Source organism: Chelonoidis abingdonii, chromosome 6 (assembly GCF_003597395.2).
Source record: "Chelonoidis abingdonii isolate Lonesome George chromosome 6, CheloAbing_2.0, whole genome shotgun sequence".
NCBI lineage: Eukaryota > Metazoa > Chordata > Testudines > Testudinidae > Chelonoidis > Chelonoidis abingdonii.
Genome location: NC_133774.1, coordinates 93855694 through 93883637, shown reverse-complemented (window position 1 = coordinate 93883637; position 27944 = coordinate 93855694). Strand labels below are relative to the sequence as shown.

Sequence of the window (27944 nt, the reverse complement as noted above, 5' to 3'; positions counted from 1 at the left end):
AAAGTAGCGGACAAGAGTGTCCAAATGAAGCATTATATCAGTTTAATAATTCACACCTTAGATTATACCAAAATGACTTTCCAATGTAGACAAGGCCCAAGCGTGAATCACATATCCCAAAAATCCAGGAATTCCAAACCCAGTACTTATACATTTTTCATATTTCTTTCCTGGGTGACCATAAATGGAGGTTACCTACCTGTAACTGGAGTTCTGTGAGATGTGTAGTCCCTATCTGTATTCCACACACGAGATATGCATACACATGAATAACCTGCATTTCTTCTTTGAGTGAGGTCCCTATGCATTCCACACATGGGAGATTAACACGCAGTAGTCAAACAGGTGGAGAGGATGCAGGAGTGACAGTTAACTGCAGTTATTATTCTGCATTTTCTCTCTTTCTATATAAAGCTTTCTTTTTCAAACCTTGTGGAAGTTTTTTTTTCTAGTAAGGCAAAGAAATTGAAATCTCTGTACCAGGTATCTGTCTTCCTCATGGGAAGACAGGAAGGGGGAAGGCAAAGCCAAGCTGTTGGTATTTTGCATCTCAATTGTCCTGAGGGAAAAGAACGCTTATCTCTTGGGAAGCAGAGAAACAGGTTATCTGGAGGTCCCCCCAGGGGAGGGTTGGGGACACCAGAGAGAGGAAAGGGGGGTCAGGCCCTATAAATTCCTGACCTGGTGGCAGCCTATCAGATCTAAGCTGGAGATTAAGCTTAGAGGACTTCATGCTAGTACCTCATATTTGAACTCTAAGGTTCAAATCGAGGAATTATACTATGACTGTCCCCCCAGCCATATACACAGCTGATGACTATCAGGACATAATGTCTCAGGAAGGTATACAAAGAGCTCCAAGTAGCTGCCCTACATATCTCCAGAATGGGTATGTCTCTCAGAGATGCAGCTGAAGTAACTTGCCCCCTTATGCAATGTGCCTCTACCCATCATGGCTAGATGGTAATCAAGGGTAATATAACCTGAGATCCATTTTGAAAGTCTCTGCACCAATATAGATTGACCTCTTGATTGCTCTGCTATGGAAACAGTTTTGATGACTTTCTAACATCCTTTGTTCTTTTCAGATAAATGACCAAATCCCTCAGACATTCAGAGACACTTCTCTTCTGAGACATGTGGTCTGGAAAAAATACAGGTAAGTGGATGACCTATGAAACTCAAACTACCCGAGGTGGGGGCATAACAAGATCTTTTCTTTATAGAAAGTAGTATATGGGGGGCCTGCCATAAGCGTTCCCAGTTCACTGACTCTTCTGGCCGACGTTTTAGCTATCAGAAAGACCACCTTCATGGATAGATGCATGTGGCCAGCAGTTCAAAGGAGTCTTACTGAGTGATGATAGAACACAAGTGAGGTCACACTGAGGTTGATCTTCACAACTAGAGGAAAGGATCTGAGAATCTCATTCAAAAATCTAGCTGAGAGAGGGTGCATGAAGATCAGATCATTATTAAGTGGAGGATGGAAAGCGCAGATTGCAGCCAAGTGCACCCACAGGGAACTGAATGCAAGACCTGAAGGCTTGAGGTAAGTGTATACTCTAAGATAGCAGGGATTCCTGCAGAATCAGAATGCAAATTGCGTTGATGAGCCCAAGCAGAGAAATGCTTGCAGTTAGGTGAGTAACAACTTATTGCAGAATCTCTACTCCTTTAGCTAAATATAGATTGCACCCTCTTGAAACGTGAGCATTCTATCTTTGATGCCCAGCCCAATACCAGACTCTGAGTAGGACTGGGATGTGTGATCTTGCCCCCACGTCATGTCAGAAGATCTTGCAACATGCTTTTGAACAGACTCCAAAAATATTTGTATTTACTTATCATTATTGTTATTTTTGATTATTATTTTCTCTGGAGTCTGGACTTTGACTATACCCTGCCTAAGAAATTTGGACCTTGACAAAAAATAATTGACTATCCCTGATCATGCTATACTATACTATAAAAATTACTAAAGAAACTAGTTATACATAATTCTTACAGGAATAGTGCAGTAAAAAACAAAGACTGCCGAGGACACTGAAGATTCTGACTCAGACCATATGGTGGTCAGAAGGAACTGGAGAGGTGTCAGCCTACATCACGAGTACTATGGCACATGTGAGCTAATGGAAACTGCTTGCAAGAAATTCCAGACTCCGACACATGGGTGTCCCACGTGTGGAATACACATAGGCACCATCACTCAAAGAAGAACAAGTTGTCAGGAGCAAAATCAATGATCCCAGTTTCCAAGTTACTGCCACTACCCACTAATCTACTAAGAAAGTAATTTCAGTAGATAATACCTGGATATCACTGAAACAGGACTGGTTGTCTTTTAAGTTATTAATAAGTTTTCTTGAAGTAACATCTCTCAACTGGAGATGAGTAGAGAAAGAGGCTCCAAGCCAACTGCAACAAGACAATTTGCCTTTATTTTATACACTTCTTGTTTTTACACTTCGTGTTGTTCCAAAGTCTGGTAAGACTTAACTATTGCAAAGCTACACTGGTCACTCCATCCACTCTTCGCACATACATATGCACTCTAAAAATAGGTATGCACTCTAAAAATAAACGAGGAAGACAAATCATTTCCCTGCTAAAAAGATTCACTTCCTATCCATTCAAGTTGACCATAGCACTCCAGCAAAATCAGTGTATACAGAGTGCAGCTGAGCCAGCCTCCACACAAAGTAGATGGACTGTTCCACAAGGATCAAAAGAGAGACAGTCTGCCTAGTTTCCTGCATGCTAAGAATACTGTTTGTCAGAACAAATATATGTAAGTATTTAAACATGTTTATTGAGCCAAATTAATTCCTGGTGTAACCAAACAGAAGTCACGGAAGAGTGTGGCCCATTGTGAGCAATGAAAACAAAAAAAGTTACAATAATCTCAAGCAGCTACATTTTTTTAACTGCCTGGGAATGAACAATCCTCTTACGAATTGTCCTATATCCAAGGACAAAATGCCCTTCTTTGAAGGGGGAAAAACAGTTGAAGAGAGAGAAAAAAATAGAAGATGTAGGCTATATATTATGTAAGGTTTCTCTTACCTGGAGAAAGACTCGCTTAGGTTTTGGATTAGCGGAATCAGAACTGTATGGGAAGAATACTCCACTGCAAACAAGAATTAGTGTAACTCCAAACACTGTAGTTAATGTTATTAGTGTCTTCTTTGTACTTTTGGCAAGATAGATGAAGTTAAGCTAGAGAATAAAAATATCAGGCACTAGTTATGAAATTACTGCACTGAGTGTCAAAAGATAGTGTATTTCTAAAGACCTAATTTATGGAATTCAGAGGACATTTTAAAATGTGATTATCTTCACAAGCATTATTTAATTTGATGCACAAGACATTAAGTCATGCAGTCTTAAATAACCGATATGATAGATCTGTGCAGACTTCCTAGAATTTTAAGAAAGCACACATTGTTTTTTAAAATGTTCATTAGCAAATGGTACCTGATTATTTTTAATTACAGGACTGTGTGAGGGCACATTGTTAAAAACAGTGCTGAAACATGAAGTTATCTATATATTATTCAGGTCAATTTATACTCAATGCCACATTCTTCCTAAATTACACTAAGTCCTAATTACCCTCCAGAATTAAAATCTCTCAAGAAACTTAAATTATGTTTTTCTATTGAGGACAGTCTTCCCTTGCACTCATCTATGTACCTCCATCCTACAGCAGACCTAGCTCGTGTTCATTCTAAATGGATTTTCTTCTACTAACAATGTATTGTTTACTGCATTTAAACTCTCTCCTGTACAATGGCTCAGTTTAATCTTATCATGAATGCAAAACAATCATCCTGAATACAGGAAGGGAAGTTTACAATGGGATGAACCCCCATTTTCATAGACAGCGGGTTACTTCAGTACATTTTTTGGGTCAGTATTCTGCTGGTCCTCTCAGGGACTCCTTCACCAATAGCGGAAAGTCACTGAACTTCCTCATCAGCATCTCATTTTCATATCATGTATAAAGCCAACTCTCTAGTCAGATATTGGACAAAATTCAACCCTGTAACATGCACAATTCCAACAAACTTCACTGAGAGGAGCACACCGTTATATGAAGATAGTATTTGGCTTTCAAGTATCCACAAACAGCATCTCTAGAGAGTCTAGTTTAATTTTACTGTATTGATTTAGTTACTTTTATGGGAGTTCCTTGTGATCAGCTAGCTTTTTAGCCTACAATTAAACCACCATTAATTTCAAATATTCCTTTTAAAAAGCAGCTCAATATATGGATTACAAGGTTTTTTTTAAAAAAAAAAAAAAACTCCTTACAAAATAGGAAGATAGAATTACAGTGCTGCTAAGGATAAAGGCTGCCAGCACTACATCAGGTGGAATTTCTGTACCACTTCGACCCATGATGGGAATGAACATTTCAAATATTGTCCAGGTGAGGTACATTATATAGAGGTATGGAATAAACATTCCCAGCATGTACATCATGACAAATCTTATTGTGGCACCTACAGGAGAGAGAGAAAAAAAAAAACAAGCAAGCATGATATTCTGTAGCCTATAAGATACAGAACTTGCAGTTTTAATTAGTTACTGTATACAATATCAAGGGACAAATGCAAGCTATTTCCAAGGGCGAGGTCCATCTACATGGACAGAAGGCTCCATTTGGTACAGACCATGCCAATGCAATACATTTTTAAAGCCACATAATACTATACTTGTATTGTGAAAAAAGCTAAACAGACTTGTGTCTCAATACGTGTGTCTAACTATGACACTGGTTTAGGTCCCATCTTTCATCTAAATACAACTCTACCCAGATAGAACACGAACTCAGATACAACGTGATAAAGCAGCATTGCAGGGGGGTAGGGCTGCGCACTCCAGCGGATCAAAGCAAGTTCAATATAACGCGGTTTCACCTATAATGCAGTAAGATTTTTTTGGCTCCCGAGGACAGCGTTATATCAGGGTAGAGGTGTATTTGAACAATGATCATAACTGAACACACTGATAATTTGCCCCACTGAGTCTATACTGATATATATTATACTAGTCGCCAAAAGCCGAGGCGCTCTCACATGGGTGTAGCATTTGGGCCAAATAATCCACATCTATGCAACATCCCTCAAATGGGCAAAGAAATTGTTGCATGCAAATTAGTTGTAAAGTAAGGGTGGTGACAGGTTGAGTTACCTCTCATATCACAGTGGTCTGTGACTCTTGGCATGGCATAGATATGTAGCCATACACCAAACAGGTGTAATTCGTAAGGTCAAAATAGCTGAGAATTTAGAAAGTAGATGGTAGACTGCAAACTCTAGTGATGATTGAACCTGGTGATATTCTGAACAAGAGAGACATGCTTGTTGCTGTTTCCATAGTTTCACACTGACTCAGACATTCTAGGCTTCAGGGTGACAATACTGGAATATTATCTAGAGAGCCCTGCAAATCCATGGACATCCGCTTTGCATCTATGGATATCTGCGTCTATGGAGGCAGATATCCATGGACCATTTTTGCAGATCCAAATTTTGTACCCACTCAGGGCGTTAATTATATAGATGACTCAAGCCACTCCTACATATCTGCTCTATTCTTAAAAGCTGCCTTTCTGTCAAGGTTATAGTTATTCTAACAAAAATGCTACTGGTTTTCTTAAGTCAGAATAATTCAGAGCTCAGAGAAGTTATTTTTGTTTAAAGAACCACATGTTCATGAACCATTTAGTTCAAGCTGGCTGTAATCATGCCCTGACATATAATAATTGAGCTCCCAGGTTGTCAAATAATAAAATACATTTTTACCTTTTTGTTTGAATTCTCTATAGGTCAATAGCTTTGTGAGTAAAGGAAACACTACCCACATTGCACAGATGAATGCTGAGCAAAGGCCTAGCTGAGTGATTAGAACCAATGCAATAGACCAAATGAGAAGTGAGACATCAAAGAACATCTCCCCCAGGTACTGCTCATTTCTATTCTGTAAAGGAAAAAAAGAGCAAAAATACAGAATTAGCCTGCTCAGTGATCTGTATATATATCAGATCTCTTAAGGCCACTATTGCAAATTTCTGTTGCTTATACACAGCTAGAGTTTTGTTTGGTCACCATCTATCCTTTTATAAATACTTTTATACACACCAATTTCTTTCCCTTTATGGAGCTACACAATTAGATGCTACATCAGAGCAGATTCAAAAAAGTAGTTTAACAGGAGATTAGTTTGGAAGTTGGAGGGAAGGAATCGCGAATTAAAGGAAAAGAAAGGCAACATTTTCTAGATGTATGGTTTATGCACATTGCTTTTTACTTTCATATCTAGCAAATGGTTTGTCTGTAACTACATGAAAACACATTTCACAAACACTTAAGAAGATTCTGAGTTTCAGTTTTATCAGCAGCTGTTAACTATGCCTCTCCCTATATACTCGGTATTACTACTGCATATGCAATTACATTAAAGCCTTTTTTTGATACAGTATTCTATATTGTCCAAGTGCGAGGGTTATTTTATTTTTTTTCAAAGGAAGCACCAGGCAAGATTAGGCACATTTTTAACACTGGTTAGCAATGTTACTGAAAACATGTGGTAAGGGATTTCACCTTCACCAAGTCAAGTTTGTTAAGTTTTAGTACTAGAAACCATTTCATCTTTATTTCTCTTGTAACCATTTCTGATTTTAATATCTTATACTTACTTAAAACCTATCTTCTTGTATTTAAATAAACTTGTTTTAGTCTTTAATCAAAACTAATCCAGTGTTGTGGTTAAACTGGACTGTGAGATTTAAACTAGCAGAACTGTTGGATATTGATCCCCTTAGAGGGGCAACAGACCTAAAATATCTGAGTTGTCCAGGAGAGGGTTGGGCAGTGCAGAATACACATTTTGAGGGGAAATTTGGGACTCGGAGTGTGTTGAGGTCACCATGCAAGTGGTAACCGAGGCTGGTGGAAACCAGAGTATGACTGAAGCATGTATAGCTGCAGCCTGCCAGCAAACTCGCAGGGTATGACCTGCATGCTGTTTGTTGTTTATTGAGGAACCGAAGTTGCAAGTTACGGCAGCAAACCACTGTGACGCACCCCAGGTTGCAGGACAAAGGTGACAGAGCCCTTTAATGTCTGGATTGCACCCCGGAATGTCATAGCAACATGATGGCAAATGAAATTCAATGTCAATAATACAAAGTAACGTTCAAAGGAGGTGAAAATGAAAACTACCGCTACACCTTACGGAGTGCTAAATTAACTACATTAACTCAAGAAAGGGACTTGGACATCACTTTAGATAGCTCAATGAAGACCTCTACTCAATGTGCAGCTGTGGTCAAAAAAGCAAACAAGAAATTAGGATGCATAAGGAATGGGATGAACAACATGGAAATTATAATGCCTTTATATAAATCAACGGTATGGCCTCACCTAGAATACTCTATGCCAGGGGTCGGCAACTTTCAGAAGTGGTGTGCCGAGTCTTTATTTATTCACTCTAATTTAAGGTTTCGCGTGCCAGTAATACATTTTAATGTTTTTAGAAGGTCTTTTTCTAGAAGTCTAATATATAACTAAACTATTGTTGTATGTAAAGTAAATAAGGTTTTTAAAATGTTTAAGAAGTTTCATTTAAAATTAAATTAAAATGCAGAGCCCCCCCGGACCGGTGGCCAGGACCAGGGTAGTGAGAGTGCCACTGAAAATCAGCTCGTGTGCCGCCCTTGGCATGTGTACCATAGGTTGCCTACCCCTGCTGTATGCAGTACTCAAAATGGAGAGTGCAGAATCAAAAATTCAAAGAAGAGCAACAAGAGAATGATCAAAGCCAGGGAAAAACTCATATGAAGAGATTGAAAAGATTGGGATTGTTATCTTAAAAAGGAGATAAATAAGAGGGAATGTGATAAAAGTATATAAATTAATTAATAGTATAGAGAAGGCAGACTAGGAACATCTGTTCTCTCTGCCTTATAACACAAGACCAAGGTGTCATTTAATAAAATTTATAAGGTAGGAAATTCAAAACAAATAAAAGGGATCACTTTTCCACACAGTCTCTGATTAATCGGAGGAACTAATTGTCATAGGCAGTTATCTGAAGCCAAAAAAATTAACAAGATTCAAAGAATGACTGAATAACTACATAGATAAAGAATATGCAGAGTTATCATAATTAGTGATAACAAGAATGCTTCAGGGTTAAACCAATTTAACTACTAGAGACCAGGATGAGACCTAATGTGGAAGAACTATCTTAAATTAGCCTACCATGTGGTTCTTCCCCTTTCTTCTGAAGCATCTGGTATTGGTCACTGTCAGACACAATATTCTGGACTGGATAGGTCTAGGGACTGATCCAGTTTGATAAATTTAAAAATATTAAACTTAACACCCCCAAGAGATGTCTTTTAAATACATGTTTGACAGAGATACAAATCTTCATGAAGCTTATGAGCCAACTGAACTGATGGGCTTTCAAGAAGTCAACACTTATCACAGTTCAGATTATTAAATCCCTGTTCATCATCAGTAATGATCTAATTTTTCTAGTCTATGTCACCAAGTAGTAAACCACAAAGAATCAGCACTTACCTTATAGTAGAAATTTTTGGCTAACGTGTGCACGAGGATTAATTTAGCTGCAGCTGCAGTTCCATACAAGAAGATGGAGACATAGAAGTGATTATACCAAGAAAGAGACTGTCCGATGAGAGAGATGAACACTGCCACAATAAGGACAGTCACTAATGTGGAGAACCAACTTAACAGTGTGAAGCCAAATGCAACGGAGAGCTCCTTCATGTAGTTAATAGCTAAGGAAGAGAGAAAAAATAGTAAACTCAAATGCAATAGGCCATTTTATTAGCTACATCTTGCAGTTAGGGTGCTGTACTGGGACTAAAACTACAATAATCATCTTGGTCATTAAATAAGATGCAATGTAGGTTTAGGGGTCTGTTGCTGAAGATTCCTTTGCAGCCTCAGGGCCTAGGCTATCCAGCCCATGCTCTTATCACTGCAAGATCCTTTCTTACTAAACTAGTGATTTGTTCAGGGCATTTCCCTTGAGAGATTATCCCACAGCCTAGGAAACTTCAGGAAAGATTTTTTTTTAAGGATTCCAGTTTATGTTTCCTAGCGAAAGAAGGTAGTTTCCATGGGTTTGGGTTTGTTTATAAAGTTTAGCTAAAAGTATTTCCTTATTAAGTTATATTATATAATTATTAGTTCTGTGCTTGTTCTCCCCTCCCAATAATTAAAGGAGACTTAATTGCAGAGCATTTGGGATCAGAAAGGCATTTCCCCCCAGATCAGATTGGTTGAGACCCTGGGGAGGCAGGGGGGTATCACCTTCCTCTGCAGCATGTGGCATGGGTCACTTACAGGTTTAAACTAGTGCAAATGGTGGATTCTCTGTAACTTGAAGTCTTTAAACCATGAGTTGAGGACTTCAGTAACTCAACCAGGGTTTAGGGGTCTATTTCAGGAGTGGGTGAGATTCTGTGGCCTCAGGGTCGGTGCAACCATTTAGGCAAACTAGGCGGCCACCTAGGGCACCTAGTGGTTGGGGGCACCTAAAACTCCCCCTCAGGCGAGGAGGTGGAGTGGAGGTGAGCTGCGGGGGGAGGGGGCGCACAGGTGGGGGTGCGCAGGGAGGGCTGCCCGCAGTAATGGGGGAGGGGGCGCACAGGGGAACAGCTCCCCACCCCAGCTCACCTCCACTCTGCCTCCTACGCTGAGCACACAGCCTAGCTCTAAGTCTCCTCCAATCAGCGCCGCAAGCCTGGGTGGGGAGGAGGATTAGAGCAGCGCCAGCGTGCTCAGTGGAGGAGGCGGAGCTGAGGTGAGCTGGGGCGGGCTACCCAGGCAGGGTTAGCTTCCGCTGGGGGGGGGTCTCCCCAGGGAGGGTTAGTTCCTGTGGGAGAACAGGGAGGAGAAGGGTTAGATGTCGCGGTGGGGGGGGTAGTGCTGCAGGGGGGCTCCCCGGGTGGGGGGCTGAGTTAGCTGCCGGGGGGGGAGGGTTAGCTGGGTGAGGGGTGCAAGGTGGAAGTTTCACCTAGGGCGTGAAACTTCCTTGCACCGGCCCTGTGTGGCCTGCAATGTGCAGAAGGTCTGACTAGGTATATAAATATAAATAAATGAATGAATGAAAAGGAAAAAGCCCTGCCCCTGTTACTAAAACTAACATAACAAACTGGACACTGAGTAATTTTGAAATAATTTCAGGTGACTGTTTTTAACTTTTAAAAAATGCCATTGAAATTTTCATGAAAAGCTGAGCTAAAACACATTCTTGTTTTTGGGTCTACAAGGGGATCACTGTAGTCATTTCATGCTCAAGTGACTTAAAACAATGAGCTCCAAAGCAACTGACACAAGCTACTGAGTAGACACTATCCATTTTAAAGTTCATCTATGCAAGTAATTGCATAATCTGCTGATAATTTCCTATCATATTAACTCCTGTTTATTTAAAAACTTACCAAGTTCCTCCTCTTCAGAAAAATCACATTGTTCTTAGCTGAACTTACCCCTGTTTCTGGGCTGTAATATTTTTTTTCCTAGATAAAGGACAGTAACTGCAGTTATTATATAGTTCATGATGGTGCCAACACGAGCAGGGTAGGCCAGGACAAACAGACCAAACACATCAAAGAAGACCACATTTCCATGTCGATAGTCAAAAGATTTGGCCAATTTATCTGATGTTGCTAAGTATTTTAGCATTCCTAAAATATTGTCACCTGTTTAAGGGGGAAAAAGACATATATATAACATGAAAATATGAAAGACAAGAGCATAGTTCTATATATAGATGTTATAAAAAAAGAAAAATATTACATCCTAAAATTATACTTCTACATCACATTAGAAATATGTTTAATGAATCTTTTAGCTGTCATTTCATATTTGATTACGCACAAACACAAAATATTCTTCTAAACTAGGACTTCTCAAACTTCACCGCGACCCCCTTCAGACAACAAAAAACACTATGCAACCCCTAAGTCTGCCTGACTCCCACTGCCCCAGGTGGGGTGCCAAAGCCAAAGCCCGAGCCTCACTGCTCTGGGCAGGGTAGGGGTCAAAGCCAAAGCCCAAGGGCTTCAGCTCCAGTCAGGGGGCCTGTAAACTAAGCCCTGTTGCTCAGGGGCAGCGGGGCTTGGGCTTCAGCCCTGAGACCCAGCAAGTCTAAGCCAACTCTGGTGATCTCATTAAAATTGGGGTACAACCCACTTTGGGGTCCTGACCCATAGTTTGAAAACCACTGTTCTAAACTTACATAGTGATCCTTGATATAAACATCCTTGGGAACCAAGCTCTAAGCAGTGAGCTGCTTTTGCTGTAACAAATTATCAAAATGAGGAGCATCAGCTTTACAATAGGGATAAGGGAAAAAACAGAAGTACATTAGGGCATCTTGCAACTGTATCACTTTAAAAAAAAAAAACAAAAAAAACACACACACACTTAAAACTGATCTCCATGAAAGTTATTCACAGAACTCTGCTGCTGACCCAATTCCTTCAACTAAAACCGAACAAATATTAGTTATATAATTTGTTCATGACTACAAGAGGACAACTGTTGCTTGAGTGCCTATAAAAAGATTGAGAAACAAGCCTGGAAAGAGTAAAGCTGATTTAATTCTGCTAGTCAAAGAAAGAAGACACTAATTTTGTTAATATTCCTGGTGGTGGCTAACACATACTTTTGGGTGTTGTGGTTTTTCAAAAAAATCTATTAATTACTTTTACAGATTCTTTATTTAAGAGTAAACTTAATGCTTATAAAAGGTGAAATACTGACCAACCAGGAAAGTGAATTCTCCTCTTTATCCATGGAAATAACAAAATATGGGCTGTGGCGGCAGCAGAAGTTTGCCAAGACTGTCCTGCCATTTTGATCCTGCCCTGGTTCGGGAAGGACCAGTTCTAGAGGCGGTTCAGTCTCCATGCTGCCCATTTAACCCTTAATCTCCTTGTGGAGAATATTAAACAAGGATGCAAAGTATTGTGGATATTTACCCATAGGAAAATGGCCAGAGATAGATCTTTGAACAGTCCTCAGAGGGCGATGAATTTGGTCAACACTGGCCTGGCCAGATTTCAATCTGAAAGAGGCTCCATAGATTGTTACAAATTACAAGCCACTGAATTCTGAGAAGTTTTCTTTATTTTGAGGTTTACCAATGTTTAGATTATGCATCACTAATCGTTAAGAAATTTCCAATTTATAGGGGCTACAATAAGGATTAGTGGGAAAAGGAAGCAATTTCCATTCAGCCAAATTCTTAATCAAATTTTTGATGGAAGTCTGAATACCAACCTGCTCTCTGAATTGAATCCGTTAGAATTCTGTCTGGTGTGTCATATTTTGTATGGTAAATGTAGCCATTTTCAATAAAAGCCAAGTCTATTCCTATGAAGACAGAAAAGAAGTATGATTAAAATTACCTAAACCTAATCAAACACTTGAAAGCTTGCAGAACATTTTACAAAATAAAAAATAGTTTTGTTCTACCAATATAACCCAAAAATCACTTTTGACTACTATGACTTGAACAGCTTACCAAATGTAGTAAGACTGCTTAAGAACCAAATTTTGTAACAGAACATGGACATATTTAATTAAAAGTATATGAAAATATTTGGTCCTTCTGTATTTTACTGTCATGCCTGGTGTTTACACACACACACAAAACTTCCCTCTACTGTAGGAAGTCATGCCTATACCAATATTCCTAATCACCTGATTCTCTAATGAGGCTAACCTCTAGCCTCCAAGGACTGCATAAGCCCCCTATCACCTTCCATAGTTTATTTGCAGACTGGTTGTCTGCCTGAAGCAGTAGAATATCACTCTTACCAGTCAACGGCCAAATTCCAAATTCTGTGCTTTCCCAACATCATTGCTAAAGATTCAGTGTGGTTCTACACAGAAAAGCAACTAGAAAATGTAATCCTGAGATTGCATGACTACCACCACTTAACAATTCTGTGTTGTCAGCTTACAGGTAAAAAGAGATTTTTTTTGTAATTGCTAGTCCTGCAAAGTCTACCTGGGCTCCAAGAATCAAGCTGATTTCTTTCCTTCCCATGAATCACCACTAGCAGAGGTTCTGCAAGCCAAATAATGGCTTCAGTGTACCCCTGTGCAATTTATAGTGTGTACGCTCACAGTAGTACCTGCATACTTAGTGCTGTCACTGATTTTGTATCGATGTAGCTGATCAAAAACAAATAATTCTGTTGGTGCACAAAAAGGAATAGAATCATTTCTCAAACACAGCGGTTTTTGCTCTGCATGGCTATCAGAAGAAAGGCAATAAAAATTCATTTGTCACCTAATACAGCAGATAGTTTTCCAAACACAGATGGACCCAGAATAGCTACATCTGGATGTACTTTGATTACACAATCCATTTTGAGATTAAAAGTGTGGTTTAGAACAGTTCAGAGCACGCAGTACAATACTTTGTTTTAGCCATGTCCTTACGCGTCACTCTGTGCAGACCACTTTTCTAGAGAACAAGATACCTCAGTGTTCATTCAGAGCTAGACATATTAAAATACCTTAAATCCTCCTCCTCCTATAGAAATCTATTTTCCTTTAGCATTTGTGCCAAATGAGATGTCATTTTGTGTTGTCTTCTCCAATTAAACCACCCATTATTTAAGTAGTTAGGAAAAAGGGATTAAGGTGAATTGTAAACTAAGGATTCAAAAGTCCCCATTCCTGACCATCTGGAGCATGACAACTGCAATGAAACTAGGGGTACATCTACACTACGGGATTATTCCGATTTTACATAAACTGGTTTTATAAAACAGATTGTATAAAGTCGAGTGCATGCGGCCACACTAAGCACATTAATTCGGTAGTGTGCGTCCATGGTCCGAGGCTAGCGTCGATTTCCAGATGTTGCACTGTGGGTAGCTATTCCATAGTTATCCCATAGTTCCCGCAGTCTCCCCTGCCCCTTAGAATTCTGGGTTGAGAACCCAGTGGCTGATGGGGCAAAAATCACTGTCGCAGGTGGTTCTGGGTAAATGTCGTCAGTCATTCCTTCTCCCGAAAGCAACGGCAGACAATCATTTTGCGCCCTTTTTTCCGGATTGCCCTTGCAGACGCCAAGCACGCAACCATGGAGCCCGTTTCACATTTTTTTTTTTTTTTTTTTGTTACGAGTCACCATATGTATGACTGATGCCGCAGGCAAGAGGCGAGACTACAGCACTACACAGCAGCATTCATTGCTTTTGCATGATGCAGAGACGGTTTCAGTTGTTCTGACCGTCTGCTTGCCGGTTGGTAAAATTGGCAATGAAGATGCGGTTATCTGTCCCTCTTACTGTCTGCTGCTATCATGGGTGCCCCTGGCTGAGAGCGGCTGGGGGCGCAAAGCAAAACTGGGAATGACTCCGGACGTCATACTCTCTTTATTGGTTTCTAAAAATAGAGTCAGTCCTGCATAGAATATGGGCAAGTGTACTAGAGAACCAGTGTATCAGAGAGACAGCTGCTTCATGTCAGATCCGCAGAAAATGATAGAGCTAATGCCAATTCACGGGGGGATGCCCATGCAACAACCCAAACCCCATTGCTTCCCTCTCCCCAACCGTCCTGGGCTACCGTTGCAGGTCCCCCATTTGTGTCATGAAGTTATAAAGAATGCAGGAATAAGAAACACTGATTTTTAGAGTGACATAAAATGGGGGGGGGGGCAGCCTCCCGGTGCTATGTGCTAGCTCCAAGGCAGACATTAAGTGGTGTGGGAGAGAGAAGCCAGCTCCCCACTTGCTATTGATAGTCAGGCAGTACGAATCTTTTCATCAACACTTTGAAAGGGAGGGGGCTGATTGAAGCTCAGCCCGCAGTGCTATGAATGAAGACGAGGGTTACAGCCGTTCTGTCCATCATACTGGGAATATGACCAGGAATATTTCCTATTTTTCAGGCGCTCCCCCGCGAGCTTCACCTCAGGCCGCCAGGGTATTCCAGCAGTTATCAAGCATTGGAGCACTCACGGTGTTGATTAAGGATGTTACCAGTCCATACTGCACCATCTCGCCACCGGGGAGGGGAGAGGACGAATAGAATGCACTTCACTGCTGCACGCTACGTCTACCAGCAGCATTAGTAGACATAGGGTGACATTTGAAAGAAAGTCAAGAAACAATTTCTTTCCTATTTTTCACGGGTGGGAGGAGGTAATTGGACGCTATTTTCCTGAACAACGCCGGACACTGTGTTTTGAACCTACCAGGCACTGGGAGCCAGCCAGCATGCAATACTTATCGGAGACTGCTTGGACTGTGGGATAGCTGGAGTCCTCAGAACCCCCTCCTCCTATTTGAGCGTCAATTGAGTCTTCTGGCTTTCCGTTATGTTGTACACAGCATTGTGTCAGCCTGGGGATTTTTTTTCAAATGGTTTTGGCATTTTGTCTTTCTGGTAACGGTTAGCTGGATGTAAAGATTTGTTTTCCCATAGCGATCAGATCCAGTATTCTCCTTGTATTGGTCCTATGCTCAAGTCTTTTTGGATTTGGGAATCGCATTGCACCCGTGCTGATCAGCGCCCATGCTGGGGAAAGAGAAATGAAAATCTAAATTTCGGAGGGCTTTTCCTGTTTACCTGGCCACAGCATCCGAGTTCAGATTGCTGTCCAGAGCGGTCACAGTGGTGCACTGTGGGATACCGCCCGGAGGCCAATACCGTCGATTTGCGGCCACACTAACCCTAATACGATATGGTAATACCAATTTTAGCGCTACTCCTCTCCTCAAGGAGGAGTACAGAAACCAATTTAAAGAGCCCTTTATATCGCTATAAAGGGCCTTGTAGTGTGGACGGGTACAGCGTTAAATCGGTTTAACGCTGCTAAAATCGGTTTAAAGGCATAGTGTAGACGAGGCCTAGTAAGACTGCAGCCATAACAGTTACAAATCTAAAAGTGATGCTTCTTTTTTCCCCCATCTATCCCTTACATACATAATTTTTCTTTTAATTCTTGGTTCCAAGTGGGCTTTCTTCCCCCATTTTGAATTTAAATGCTTTAAATGTAACTATGCTATAATATATATTTGATTTCCAAGAGATTTTCCTGATTTTTAAGTAAGTAATTTTCCCCATGTGGTTGGCCCCTGTAATAGGCTCTCTTTCTCCTTGGGAGACCCACTGGATTTATTAACACTGGTTGCAAAAACCGCCATTGCCAACTCATATGCCAGAAATGAGCAAGTTTCTGTAGACCATATACCTGGACCACAAAGTGACAAGGGTAGCAGCTTTCCATAACCTATACATGTGAAGTGGTATTAACCTCAGCTATAATGTGATACTGTGGTCAATGCTGTCACAGAGGAAAGCATTTTATATTTTCAAACCTGCTGTACTTTGACAATGCGGTACCTTTTCGGTTTAAGATCAACTGTAGCTCAGTATTATTAATATATTAATCCACAACTTAAAAGTCAGAGAATTTTCAGTGTGCCATGGCATTTAGCATTAGTGTGCTAGAAGTCAGGGGGCTGACAGAGAATGAAGACACACTGAAATAGAGAACACTCAGGACCTTGAGTGAATGCCCCAAGTCTGTGTGGGATACCAAAAACCATGAGGGTTTATTTTCCTAGGGGAGAAATATAATATGTTCCTCCTAAACTTAAAACAGATATCTAGTCAAGTTTCAGTTTGGAGTTAATGGCCTAGAGCCCAAACCCTAAAACCGTTACATGAGTGAACATTTACAGGATTGGCCCCTTGTTATAAATCTAGATAAGGGTTAAATAATGCCCCCATTGACAGGTTCTCTGATAACATACCTGGAATATTCCCGAAGTCCCTGTAGATACGGAAGTCTGTATCTGCAGGGATAATTCCACTCTGAAACACTTCCTGTGCCACCACAGAGGCAAAGGGATGTTTGGCTGCAAAGACATATGCTTGTACCAACCAAGGATTTTCAGGCCCTGCCAATAGAAAGCAAAAGATTTACAAAAACTGGAGAATCATATACAAAATCAAAACTAAAGGAGTGAAGGCTGCTAAGAGGAGGCATCATTGGGCTTAAATATCTGATTCCTGGGAAACATCTTAATTAACTGCATCTTGTAGGCAGGTCTATCTGATATGAAGGAGTAGATTCTGAACCTACCTACCCCAAAACAAAGCAAATACTCCAAGAAGAACTAGGCACATTCAATTACATCTAGCCAGTCTCTGGAGTAAGTATCAGTGTTCATCCATAAAAACAGACCTGAATGGAAAACTTTTCTTCCATGTTTCCACAATTTCTCCCTTAAATAAGTTCCATGCTGTTCCTTAGTTAATCTCTCAAATATGTTGCTGTGTGAGAGCATAAGGCTGAGGCCTTGGCTACACTGGTGCTTTACAACGCAGCAAGTTACAGCGCTGTAAAGCGCCAGTGTAAACAGTGCCCCAGAGCTGGAAGCATGGCTCCCAGTGCTGTAAGCTAATCCCCACAGAGAGGTGGAGTACCTATAGCGCTGGGCGAGTGCTCTCCCAGCGCTGGCACCACGACCACACTCGCACGTCAAAGCACTGCCACGCTGTACAGCTACAAGTGTAGCCATACCCTGAGAGTAAGGACTGTAAACCAGATTGGAAGTGGATGGGAAGAGAGAGAAAACTGAAGTTTTATCAGGATCATATCTATATCATATTGAGTTTGAGGGCCATGACCTCTATGATTAAAAAAAAAAAAAATTACTTGTAGGATTTTTCATGTCATTGTCCTTCATTCCAACCAGCCCACTTCTTAGTGCATTCATTTACAAATATTCTCTATACATCCAGCATAATGGAATATTAGTAACTAAGAAGAGGTCATGAAAAATATGGGAAATTTCTCTATTTTTAAAAAATTAATACAAAAGTGATCAGGGAAATGGAGTCACATATCATTTTTGGCCACAGGGTCTGAAGGGGCTAATTTCTATCATAGGGCAGAGGGAAAGTAATGAAGTGGCTGCATGTGCATCAGTAGGCATATGCATGACCAAACAAGAACCATCAACATATGAATGGTGTTACTGTGGAGGTATAATGGAAGACCATCCGCTGATCTCAACTTTTAATGACTGCCAGCCAAGGCAGGCTGAACATGTGAAAGAAGTGTGACTGGAGCCTGAAACAAAGAACTGAGATTTTAGACTATAATAAGAATGCTACAGCCCAGTGCAGTAGAGAGTGAAATCCTGGATGTTTGGGTAAGACATGCACTCTATGCTGCAGCACACACATGTAGGTAGATTAGAATGGTAAAGCAAAGCCTAAGAACCTAAATATTATATTACAGTTGACTAACAAATGATATCTTGTTTTGAAACGGCTGTCCTGTGTTGCTGTAGACCTCCCAAGAGGGCAAGTCTCCAATAGGGGTTTGAGCTCTTTTGGACCTGCTGAAGGACCCCTGGTGAGAAAAAGAGGCGTTGAAGCCAGGGACCCAGTCTTGGAGTAGTTGAGTGGCAGGGCTGTCCCCTGTCAGAAGGGGAGGCCTAGGAAAAAGATAATTACACTCCCAGAGACACCACATAAAGGTTGGTTGGAGGCACAGAGTGCTTTGTGGCTCCATGACACATGATTATCAATTTTATTGTAAATCCTTCTCTTCTCATAATTTCCTAAGGGAAATTTATATGCTTTTATGACCTTATTTTTAAACTAAGGTGTTCCCCATGACAAGCAACCAGCCTTAATCACAACTGTATCAGTGATTAAATACAATTATAGGTTCAACATAAAACAGTAAGGATTACTACACATCTCCAGTTCACAATGCTCAAATCCCACTTTCCCATGCAACAAACACTAATCTCAGTGTTTAAAAACAAGTTAAAGCCCTTTCATCATGAGAGATTAAAGTCAATCTAAAATAAACTGTTCAAATCCCCACAGTTTTCAACATAAGTTTGCTAATGTCATTCAGTAAATTTCTTAAATCACCATACAAAAGATTCAAGTAGTACACAAGCCTTTACCTGTGACATTATTACAAACAAGGATTTTTAAAATGGTATGAATTGCATTAATTTATTTTTCACTATTTAAACCATTTTTACTGTTTATACTTTGTTCATTTTGGACACTGAAAATAAGCTAGCATGGTGTTCTATGTTTTAGCAACGCACCGAGCCCATTTTAACACACCTTAGGAAGGAAGTTAGCCAAGGTGGCTTTAAGCCTAGTGTTGCCAGTCCTCCAAGATTGTCCTGGAGTCCCCAAGAATTAAAGATTAAACTTTAATTAAAGATTATGTCATGTGATGAACCCTCCAGGAATAAATCCAACCAAAATTTGCTCCCCTATTTAAACCATGTTTACACCCCACCCATATTTTGATGCCAGCTCTGCACCATGAAGACCCCAACATGGATTTGAGCACCCTCAGGGGCTGGCTCCATAGCCCAGGAGCCACTACCATGACTCTACATCACCTGAGTTTTCCCCAGGCAAAGGGGATTCTTCAATTGGCAGGTTTATGGATTCTTCACACCATCAGAACAGCATAGAGCTGACAGAGGTACTGGGGAATTTAGCACTGTGGTCCCTACCACAACTTAAAAAAAAAATAAATCTCACTTGATTACAATCAGTTTCACTTTCTGACTCTTGTGCAATAGCACATAGATGTAGTGTTTGACCTACACACTCTTCTGGAGAGGTTTTAATCCAAGATGAAAGGATGGTTTGATTAAGGTTTTACAAAAGCCTCCTCCTGCCCCCAAACCAAAATCCTTCCTAATCTGAGCCTTAAACTACACAGTCTCTTTTCATAATGTATAAATCTAAGTAACTCTTTAGGACATATTGTTGATCAATAAACATTTATATAGCAGTAGCACATAGACCCCGCAATTAATTTGGGTCCCATGGTGCTAGCCACTGTACAAAAATGACAGTTCCCACCCCAATCCTCCTACGAGATTTCTTTAAAAAAAAAAAAAAAAAGATGATATCACAGGCAGAGGAGACAAACAAGCAGGCTAGGATGGGGAAGACAGGATAACAGATAAATATCACATGAGCATGATTAGCCATTTAGTAGCAGTGACTACAGCTCACCACTTTCCTAGCCATTATCAGGCTGTAATTTATGGTATGCATTACACAAGAGGCAAGTTTTGATGACGGTAAGGTGGCAAGCAGCTTTATAGATTTTGACTTGAGCTTTTTCCCCCACTCATAAGATGATGTATGAGAGAGAAAGCCTGAAAGTGCTCGGACAGTCAGGCAATCAAGGCTGGCATCATGGGCAGAGTGGTGCCAAGAGAGGACCCTGTGATAACAGCGTGGCTAAGTAGGTTGGGGGAAAGTTGTGGAGGATTTTGAAAGTAAGGACAATATGTTTTTGCTTGACGCACTGGAAGAGGAGATGCCAGTCAAGGGACTTCAGATGGGCCTGACAGAGCAGTGAGCCAGGAATGGTATCTTAGCAGCCACATTCTGTATAGATTTGAGTGGGGGAAGCTGCAGGCTTCAGTGCCAGAGAGGTGGTATTAACAGTAATCATGGCAGAAGATGACCATGGCATGGACTAGAGTTTTAGCAGTGTGAGCAAAGAGGAAATGTAGGATCTTGGAGATGTTGTACAGGAAGAATCAGCAAGGTTTAGACATGCTGGTCAAAGGAGAGGGCTCAGTCAAAGAAGATGCCAAGATTACAAGCTTCAAAGACAGAGAAAAGACGACTATTTAGTTCACTGTGATAAAAAAATGGGGGAGAGAGAAGGGTTTTTGAGAAGTTCAAGAATTCACTGAAACAGACATGTTTTTCTACTCTTCCCCTCAGTCAGCTCTTTAAAGCAGTTACAAGTTTGATTTTTTTTTTAAATTAAACTTACATACCACTGACTTTGTGCTACAAACTGTTAGCACCATAGCAACATGTACTGGAAATAGTCAATACCATCCTAAATAATCACCACTTATTGAAATCTCATGTCACTCTTAATGGAAGAGCCCTGTCAGATCATTCAGTCCATCTCTTTCAATTCCAGTCAGTACTGTTCCCTACAGAACAGTCTCAAGAGCCATATCTTGCTCGCATTGACATCAGTTAGGGTGTTATCATTACGTTCTACTGGAGGACTGAGAACTAATTTCACATTTGAATATCTATAGTGACAGGAGCAATTAACTCTCCTTAGAAGTAACATAACAGGGTGATCTAGTGGCACAATAGCACAAGGTTTTTTGAAATGCCCTTCTTCATTTTAAAACTCCTTCCAGAATGACTCTCTCTGTGTCTCTCCAGACTAATAATCTTATACTGAAATCATGGCATTGGTTGTGACAATGGGCCCTCTTGGCTACTTCCAGAACACAGAGCACTTCTGCAGTGATTCACCTGGCTTTTTGCTTGTTGATCTTGTAAATACTTTCCTGCTTAGTACAGAAGTTTGTTGATGGCCAACACTTCAGAAGATTAAATTAGTTTAAACAAGTGAACAACACTTTTTAAATGCTGTTTTGAACACCACTATTGTCAAAGAAGAAGATTAACTTAAGCATTTTTTCAAGAACCATTTCTTGATATGCATTTAATTATCAATGTAACACCTGGAAAGGAAGTAAGAGACATAATTGTTTGAAAATGCATAACAAAGTAAATCACTTTCCCCTAAGGGAGTATTTCTTACTTCATCTGAAGGGTAGCAATATTTAACCTTCATTTAGTACTTTAGATCTTTAAAGCAATGTATAAACTTCTACCAAATCCTCAAAATTCTTGAAGAGGTATTAGCAGTATTAATCTCCCACTTCACTGACTGAGAAATAGATTAACTAACACGGTGATGACAACATAGTGAGTCACTGGTAAAACTGGGATCAGTTCTCAGACATTCCTGACTTCCTGTCTCAGGTTCATTACTCTACCCCAGTGGTCTTCAAGCTGGGGTATGCAGAGGTCTTCCAGAAGGTACATCAACTCATCTAGATACTTGCCTAGTTTTACAACAGGCTACATGAAAAGCACTAGCGAAGTCAGTACAAACTAAAATTTCATACAGACAATGACTTGTTTATATTGTTCTATATACTACATAGAAATGTAAGTACAATATTTATATTCCAATTGGTTTATTTTATAATTATATGGTAAAAATGAGAAAGTAAGCAATTTTTCAGTAATAGTGTTCTGTAACATTTTTGTCTTAATTGTAAGCAAGTAGTTTTTAAGTGAGGAAGCTTGTGGGTACACAAGACAAATCACTGTACCCCTTTCAGGAGTCTGGTCTGGAGAGCTTGAGAACTTCTGCTCTAACCAACACTTAATTCAAGAGCTCCTTTAATGTAATAACTGGATATACAGGAGTCATTTATAATGTATATAGTCATTAAAATGACAACACAGTAGCATGGATTAATGCACTCAAGCACAGCAAGACCTCTATTGTTCCTTAGGCAGATATCAAGTAATTCTTAGGAAAAACAAGTGTCAGTGCAGGAATCTGAATATTTTGATATGTTTCATATTTTAGGACTTTGTTTTGACTGTCTCCTTTTCAATGCTTTCGGATCCCTCCTCCCCACTACCTAAGGATATGTTTGGGAGACTCCTCTGCTCCCACATTATTTCTCCAGCAATCTGTCAAATTCATTGTTTTGAAAAAAACTCTACTGAAGTTTTCCGTAGAAGCAATAAATAAACTGGTGCAGCAGAGGGAAATCTGCAGCTCAACCAGGACACAACAGAAATTTATCACGAGCCCATTTAAATTTCTGCAGAGCTGTGGTCAGCAGAAAGCTCTGGAAAGAACCAGGTCTGTGCTTCCAACAGAAAAAACAAAATGCACTCATTTAAAATGTTAGGATTATCCCACCATTCCACTGATCTGTTTGGTACCAACTACTTCAACACAAAATGGAACTACAACTGCTGCTATTAAAGCCCTAGTTGTGCCGCAGAGGATTTCCTGCCAGTGAATTTCACAGCATAAAACAGTTTTTTTTTGTTTTTTTTTGTTTTTTAACATAAAGAATCAGATGGAATCTTAAAGGATCCCAAAGTGTATTTTATGGTTAAAAATTTAAGGTTGACAGATGAGAGCCAGGAAACCAAGATTAAAGCCAATATTCCATTTAAAATTCATTATGGAATAAATTACCAAAAATTGGCATTAAGACGACATGTTGTCTCATGTCTTCACAATGACTGTCTCTGCTTGTGCCACAGCCTTTGGGTAATTAAACCTGTTCAGTCGTTTGTTATCTGTAAGGTAAGGATAAGATGGGGATTCTGCATGGTGTGAAATGTATTCTCATCGACCTCATGGGTTATTTTCAACATTCTTTAAGAAGTTTGTTTCTAATAAGAAAGCTTTAGTTTGTTTTTTGTTCTAAATAAAACACAACCAACTCATGTACACAAGTGGGAAATGTTATGCATGATCATACCTGTTTGAAACACAAGCTCTTTCCCTCCTACGCCTGCTGCCTCCAGGTTAATAAATGCTCTAATCGACTCGGCCCAACGGTGTTGTGTAATGAAGCCATGACTAGCCTTGACAGGAACCAAAGATGATATAGGTCAAATATCTTTAAGACAAAGCCTAGAGATTGTTTTCCAACAGAAGCACCTAAAATTCAGATTTTGACAGGGAAAGATCATAGGTGCATTCAAGTGAAGCCAGAAGTTTATCTGAGAGCACAAAGAAGAGAAGCCATCAACATCACAGAATTCACTCATCTGCATCCATGACACCACCACCACAACATGTCTCCTCTTTCTTTCATGCCCTCAAAAACCCTTATGTTCATGCTCACTGTTTCGTGTCGAATCCAAATATTTAATATGTATATCATTACATACTAGAGAGTCCAATCAGCCAGGCCCTTTACAAACACAGACACACAGTGTTTATCTCAAAGAGCTTACATGCCTACACACAACAGTTTAGCACAGTTTACAATCTGTTTTTGTAATAACAAAATAAAATATATTTAGCTAATTACTACTGATTATCATGAATGCAACAGTTTCTCTACTATGGCTTACTAACCAAATTGTTCCACCTGAATTATAAATGAAGAACCACATAACAGTACACAGACTTCCATAACAGTACACTAATATGGCTAGACTTGTAGTGTAAATGTAAATTGAACACTAAGACTACTTTACACTTCCAGAATAATGTAAAAAAGTGACCTTAATCTAAGTGAGAATCATGCTTGTAGAGTACATGAGCCTTTAGAGTTACAAGATCTGTTAACTTTCACCGACAGAAAGTTATACAGCATTAAAATACTTTTTCAGGGAAGGGCAAAGGAGGAAACGAATGGCCTAAGTGTGACAAAAGACACGTTAAAGCAAACAAATAAAATAATCAATTTGCACGTCTGTAACGTCTGTCATAGGAAATCAAAAGTTTACAAATATTAAGTATTTCACCCATCTGAAAGCAAGTCTAAATGATACACAGTTTTTTAAACTCAACATCACACCAGTGAGAGGTAGAGCTGGGAGTAGAAGATTCTCAGTCCTCTGAGCTGAGCAACAGATGATGCTGCATCTTACTTGCAACACTTAGGAACCTACTTATTGAGGCAACATTGTGAGCATTCATAATTCAGGTATAAAATTAACTTTAAGTAGCAAGTCGCTTTTCCTCAGATAATTAAAAAGCAGATTAACATCTGTAACTGAGATTTAGACTTGTAAAATACAAGTTATACCTATAATTATTATTTCCTTTGTCAATCATCTTTAATTAAGGGTTCTGATTATGCATGTTTTATAAATCTAGCATACTAATTAATCTTACCTGCAAGATATTTTCTTCTGCGCCATTGAAAAGGAATATGACAGCATGTTGCAAGGGATCAGATGACTTTGAGAGAGTGTTCAGTATTTCAAGCATCACTGAGCAACTAACAGCATCATCACTGGCACCTTAATAAGTGGAACAGAGCAGTTAATGTGAGATTTTTAACATGGTTAAGACCTGTGCCCTCAACTTGACCCTTAACTACTCAAACATATTTAAAGAGTACATCATCCACCTCATTTTTGAAAACCTAATATTATTACAAGCGACATGTCATAACACTACAGAAGATTTTTAAAAAATGTATTTATTCCTCACTAATTTTATTCAGACTACACACAATGTGTAAACAAATGAAGTTTCGGTGTTTCCCCTTGCATAATCAGTTTCCTATATTTGTACAAGTCCTTTACAGCAATGACAAAGAAAAAAAAACATTTAAAAGCAAAAACTGCCAAGTAGACTCAGGGAAAGATATAGTATTTAAGATTTAAAAAAAAGTTAAAAGTAAACTGAACAGATTTAAAGTCATGTATTCCTTTAATATTTATATTATGATATTTTCATAATAAATTATATTAATTGTACCTGCAGTGTATGCAAAAAATAGTGCTAGAGGAAACAGTGTAAAATGGTTTTAAAATACTGGACCAAACATTCATTCTTCTCTTAAAATAAAAAGTTTCAAGTATTATTTAAAAGCACTTGTGTAATAATCCAGCTTCTGATGAGAGTTAGCTTTTGGCACGTCACCACACTGCACACGTAAAGTAATCTTTAAGTCTGTGGGTTGTTTATCCTTAATCATTACATGAACAAACATTGACATAGAGCAGTGGCTCCCAAACTGAGGTTCGCGAAATGTATTAGGGGGTTCTCAGAAAAAAATCTGTAATGGTGCACAGAGCCATCCCTAGGGACCCCAGACGGGAGGGCCAGCAGCCTGAGCCCTGTGGAGCGCAGGGCCAGCAGCCAGGACCCCAGGTGTGCCAGCGGCAGCTGAGACCCTGTCATTGGCAGACAGGGGAAGTCGAGAAGCATTTGGGGCAAAGTAAGAGGGGGAGCTGTACCTGGGGGGCCGGTCAGGCTAATCCCTGGCCCCGCCACCCCCGATGGTGGAAGAAAAAGTATTTGCACGCCAAATCAGCCAGAACCAAGGTCACTGTAGCCAAAGCAGCGGTAACGACCCTCAGTTAGTTCATACTTAGTCATTCTCTGTAGCGTGCTGTTTTGCTCCAATGAGACATGAGTGAATCTTCTCATTTATTAGGTTGTTCGTTTGTTAGTGTTCCAGTGTTTTACTTTTATTTGAACTGTTGTATACCCAATATGGACAAGTGGCTGAAAACGGAAAGTGTAAAGATATGAGAAAATGAACATTTGACATCAGCTAGTGTTTCGACAAGTCCGAAGTGTGGAAAATCTAAGTCAAATGATCATGATGGTCCTGAAAAGTTCCTTCTGAAGAAAAGAAAATATGACAACTATTATATAAAATATAGCTTTACGTGCACTGGTGATCAAAAATGTCCAAAACCACAGTGCATAATTTGTGATCATGTTCTAGCAAACAGCAGCCACAAACCTTCTCTACTTTGGCACAACTTAGAAACTAGGGACCCCACACGAAACTCGTCAAGCGTGTTGATTTTTTCAAGCAAAAATCAGTCGAGTGGAAAAGTGACATTACCAGTTTTGTATCCAACGCAAGTACTGATAATGAAAATGCACTTGAAATGTCATATCAAGTGAGCTACCGAGTAGTGAAAGCATCAGAAGCCCATATCATAGAAGAGAGCTTGATTGGTCCATTAATAAAAGACAGTTCATTGCATGCTCAGAGAAAAGGCTGAAAAAAGGATTGACATAGTACCTTTGTCCAATGACACAGTACTTTTGTCACGAAAAATTAATGACGTCAAGTAATGTAGAGACCACAATTGTACACAGACTGAAAAATAGTCCATATTATGATATATTATTGGATGAATCAACTGATGTTGCTAAGGTATTCTGCTAGTGTTTGTAGGTTATGTGAACGAAGGTCTGGTTGAAGACAACCTGTTGTTTTGCCGACCACGGAAAGAACAGACAACTGGAGAAGATATCTTCAATCTGACTAATGCATATTTTCAGGAAAAGGAAATAGATTGGTCTCATTGCCTAGGCATTTGCACTGATGAGGCCACATCAGTGGGGAATAGACCGGATTTGTAGCTCAAACAAAAAACAGGTTGCATCAAAATATCTCTTGGACTTATTGCAGTATCCATAGACAAGCCCTCGCAGCAAAACGCATGCTTGATGGACTGAAGGAAGTGCTGAACAATGCAGTGAAAATGGTGAATTTCATAAAATCATAGCCAACAAATTCCAGAATATTTCACATACTTTGTGAAGAAATGGGTCGTGGACACAATTATCCGTTGTCCCATACCAAAGTTAGATGGCTCTCACATGGCAAAATCTTTGTGCTTGTTTGAGCTTAGAACGGAAATCCTTGTTTTTTTCCAGCAACCACCCTTTCCGCCTCGACAGCTGTATGGAAAATTATGTCTGGCTCCAGAGCCTAGCTTATTTAGCAAACATTTTCTTGAGCGTTAATGACCTAAATTTGTCTCTTCAAGGCCTCAATATAACAGTTTTCAACGTGCAAGACTGAGCTGGATCCATGATAAAGAAGTTGCAGTTCTGGGAAAGGTGTTTGGAAAACAATCAAACTGAGTGTTTCAATATTCTTCATGACTTCCTGGCAGAACAAACTTCAGTTGGATAAGTGCACTAAAACCAATATAACTGCACACCTAAAAGGACTTTGCACAACATTCAGGAAATACTTTTCAGCTATGTCAGGCGATAATGACTGGATTTGCAACTCCTTTGATGATACCACTTTCTCAATGCCAATATTGAACACTGACGAAAAAGAGAAATTGATTGAGATCTCCTGTGATTACAAACTGAAAAGGAGTTTTAGAAGTCTGTCATTGATCAACTTTTGGATGAGTTTAAGAAACAAGTACCCCCTGCTAGCAGAAAAAGCTACTATAGTTTTGTTACTGTTTTCAACATACTTATGCGAGAAAGCATTTTCCTCGTATGCACATCTGAAAACGGAATACAGAAGCAGACTC

The 27944-nt window shown here is 39.8% G+C and overlaps 1 protein-coding gene across 5 annotated transcripts in view; it reads right to left on the bottom strand.

Annotated features, from left to right (window-relative positions):
• The window catches only part of ERMP1 (endoplasmic reticulum metallopeptidase 1), a 46096-nt gene that overhangs the window by 8525 nt on the left and 9627 nt on the right, over positions 1 to 27944 (bottom strand). For 3 of the 5 annotated variants that reach the window (XM_075067251.1, XM_032778039.2, XM_032778067.2), the window contains 9 exons: positions 24808 to 24935; positions 23438 to 23543; positions 16841 to 16987; positions 12339 to 12431; positions 10541 to 10753; positions 8601 to 8821; positions 5817 to 5991; positions 4321 to 4511; positions 3070 to 3222 (listed from right to left, as the gene is read on the bottom strand). In XM_075067251.1, the coding sequence (XP_074923352.1) occupies positions 3070 to 3222; positions 4321 to 4511; positions 5817 to 5991; positions 8601 to 8821; positions 10541 to 10753; positions 12339 to 12431; positions 16841 to 16987; positions 23438 to 23543; positions 24808 to 24903 (1395 nt within the window). In that variant the 5' untranslated portion in view covers positions 24904 to 24935. The remainder of the gene's footprint in view (positions 1 to 3069; positions 3223 to 4320; positions 4512 to 5816; positions 5992 to 8600; positions 8822 to 10540; positions 10754 to 12338; positions 12432 to 16840; positions 16988 to 23437; positions 23544 to 24807; positions 24936 to 27944) is intronic. The other 2 variants (XM_032778057.2, XM_032778048.2) reach the window with 2 other exon arrangements.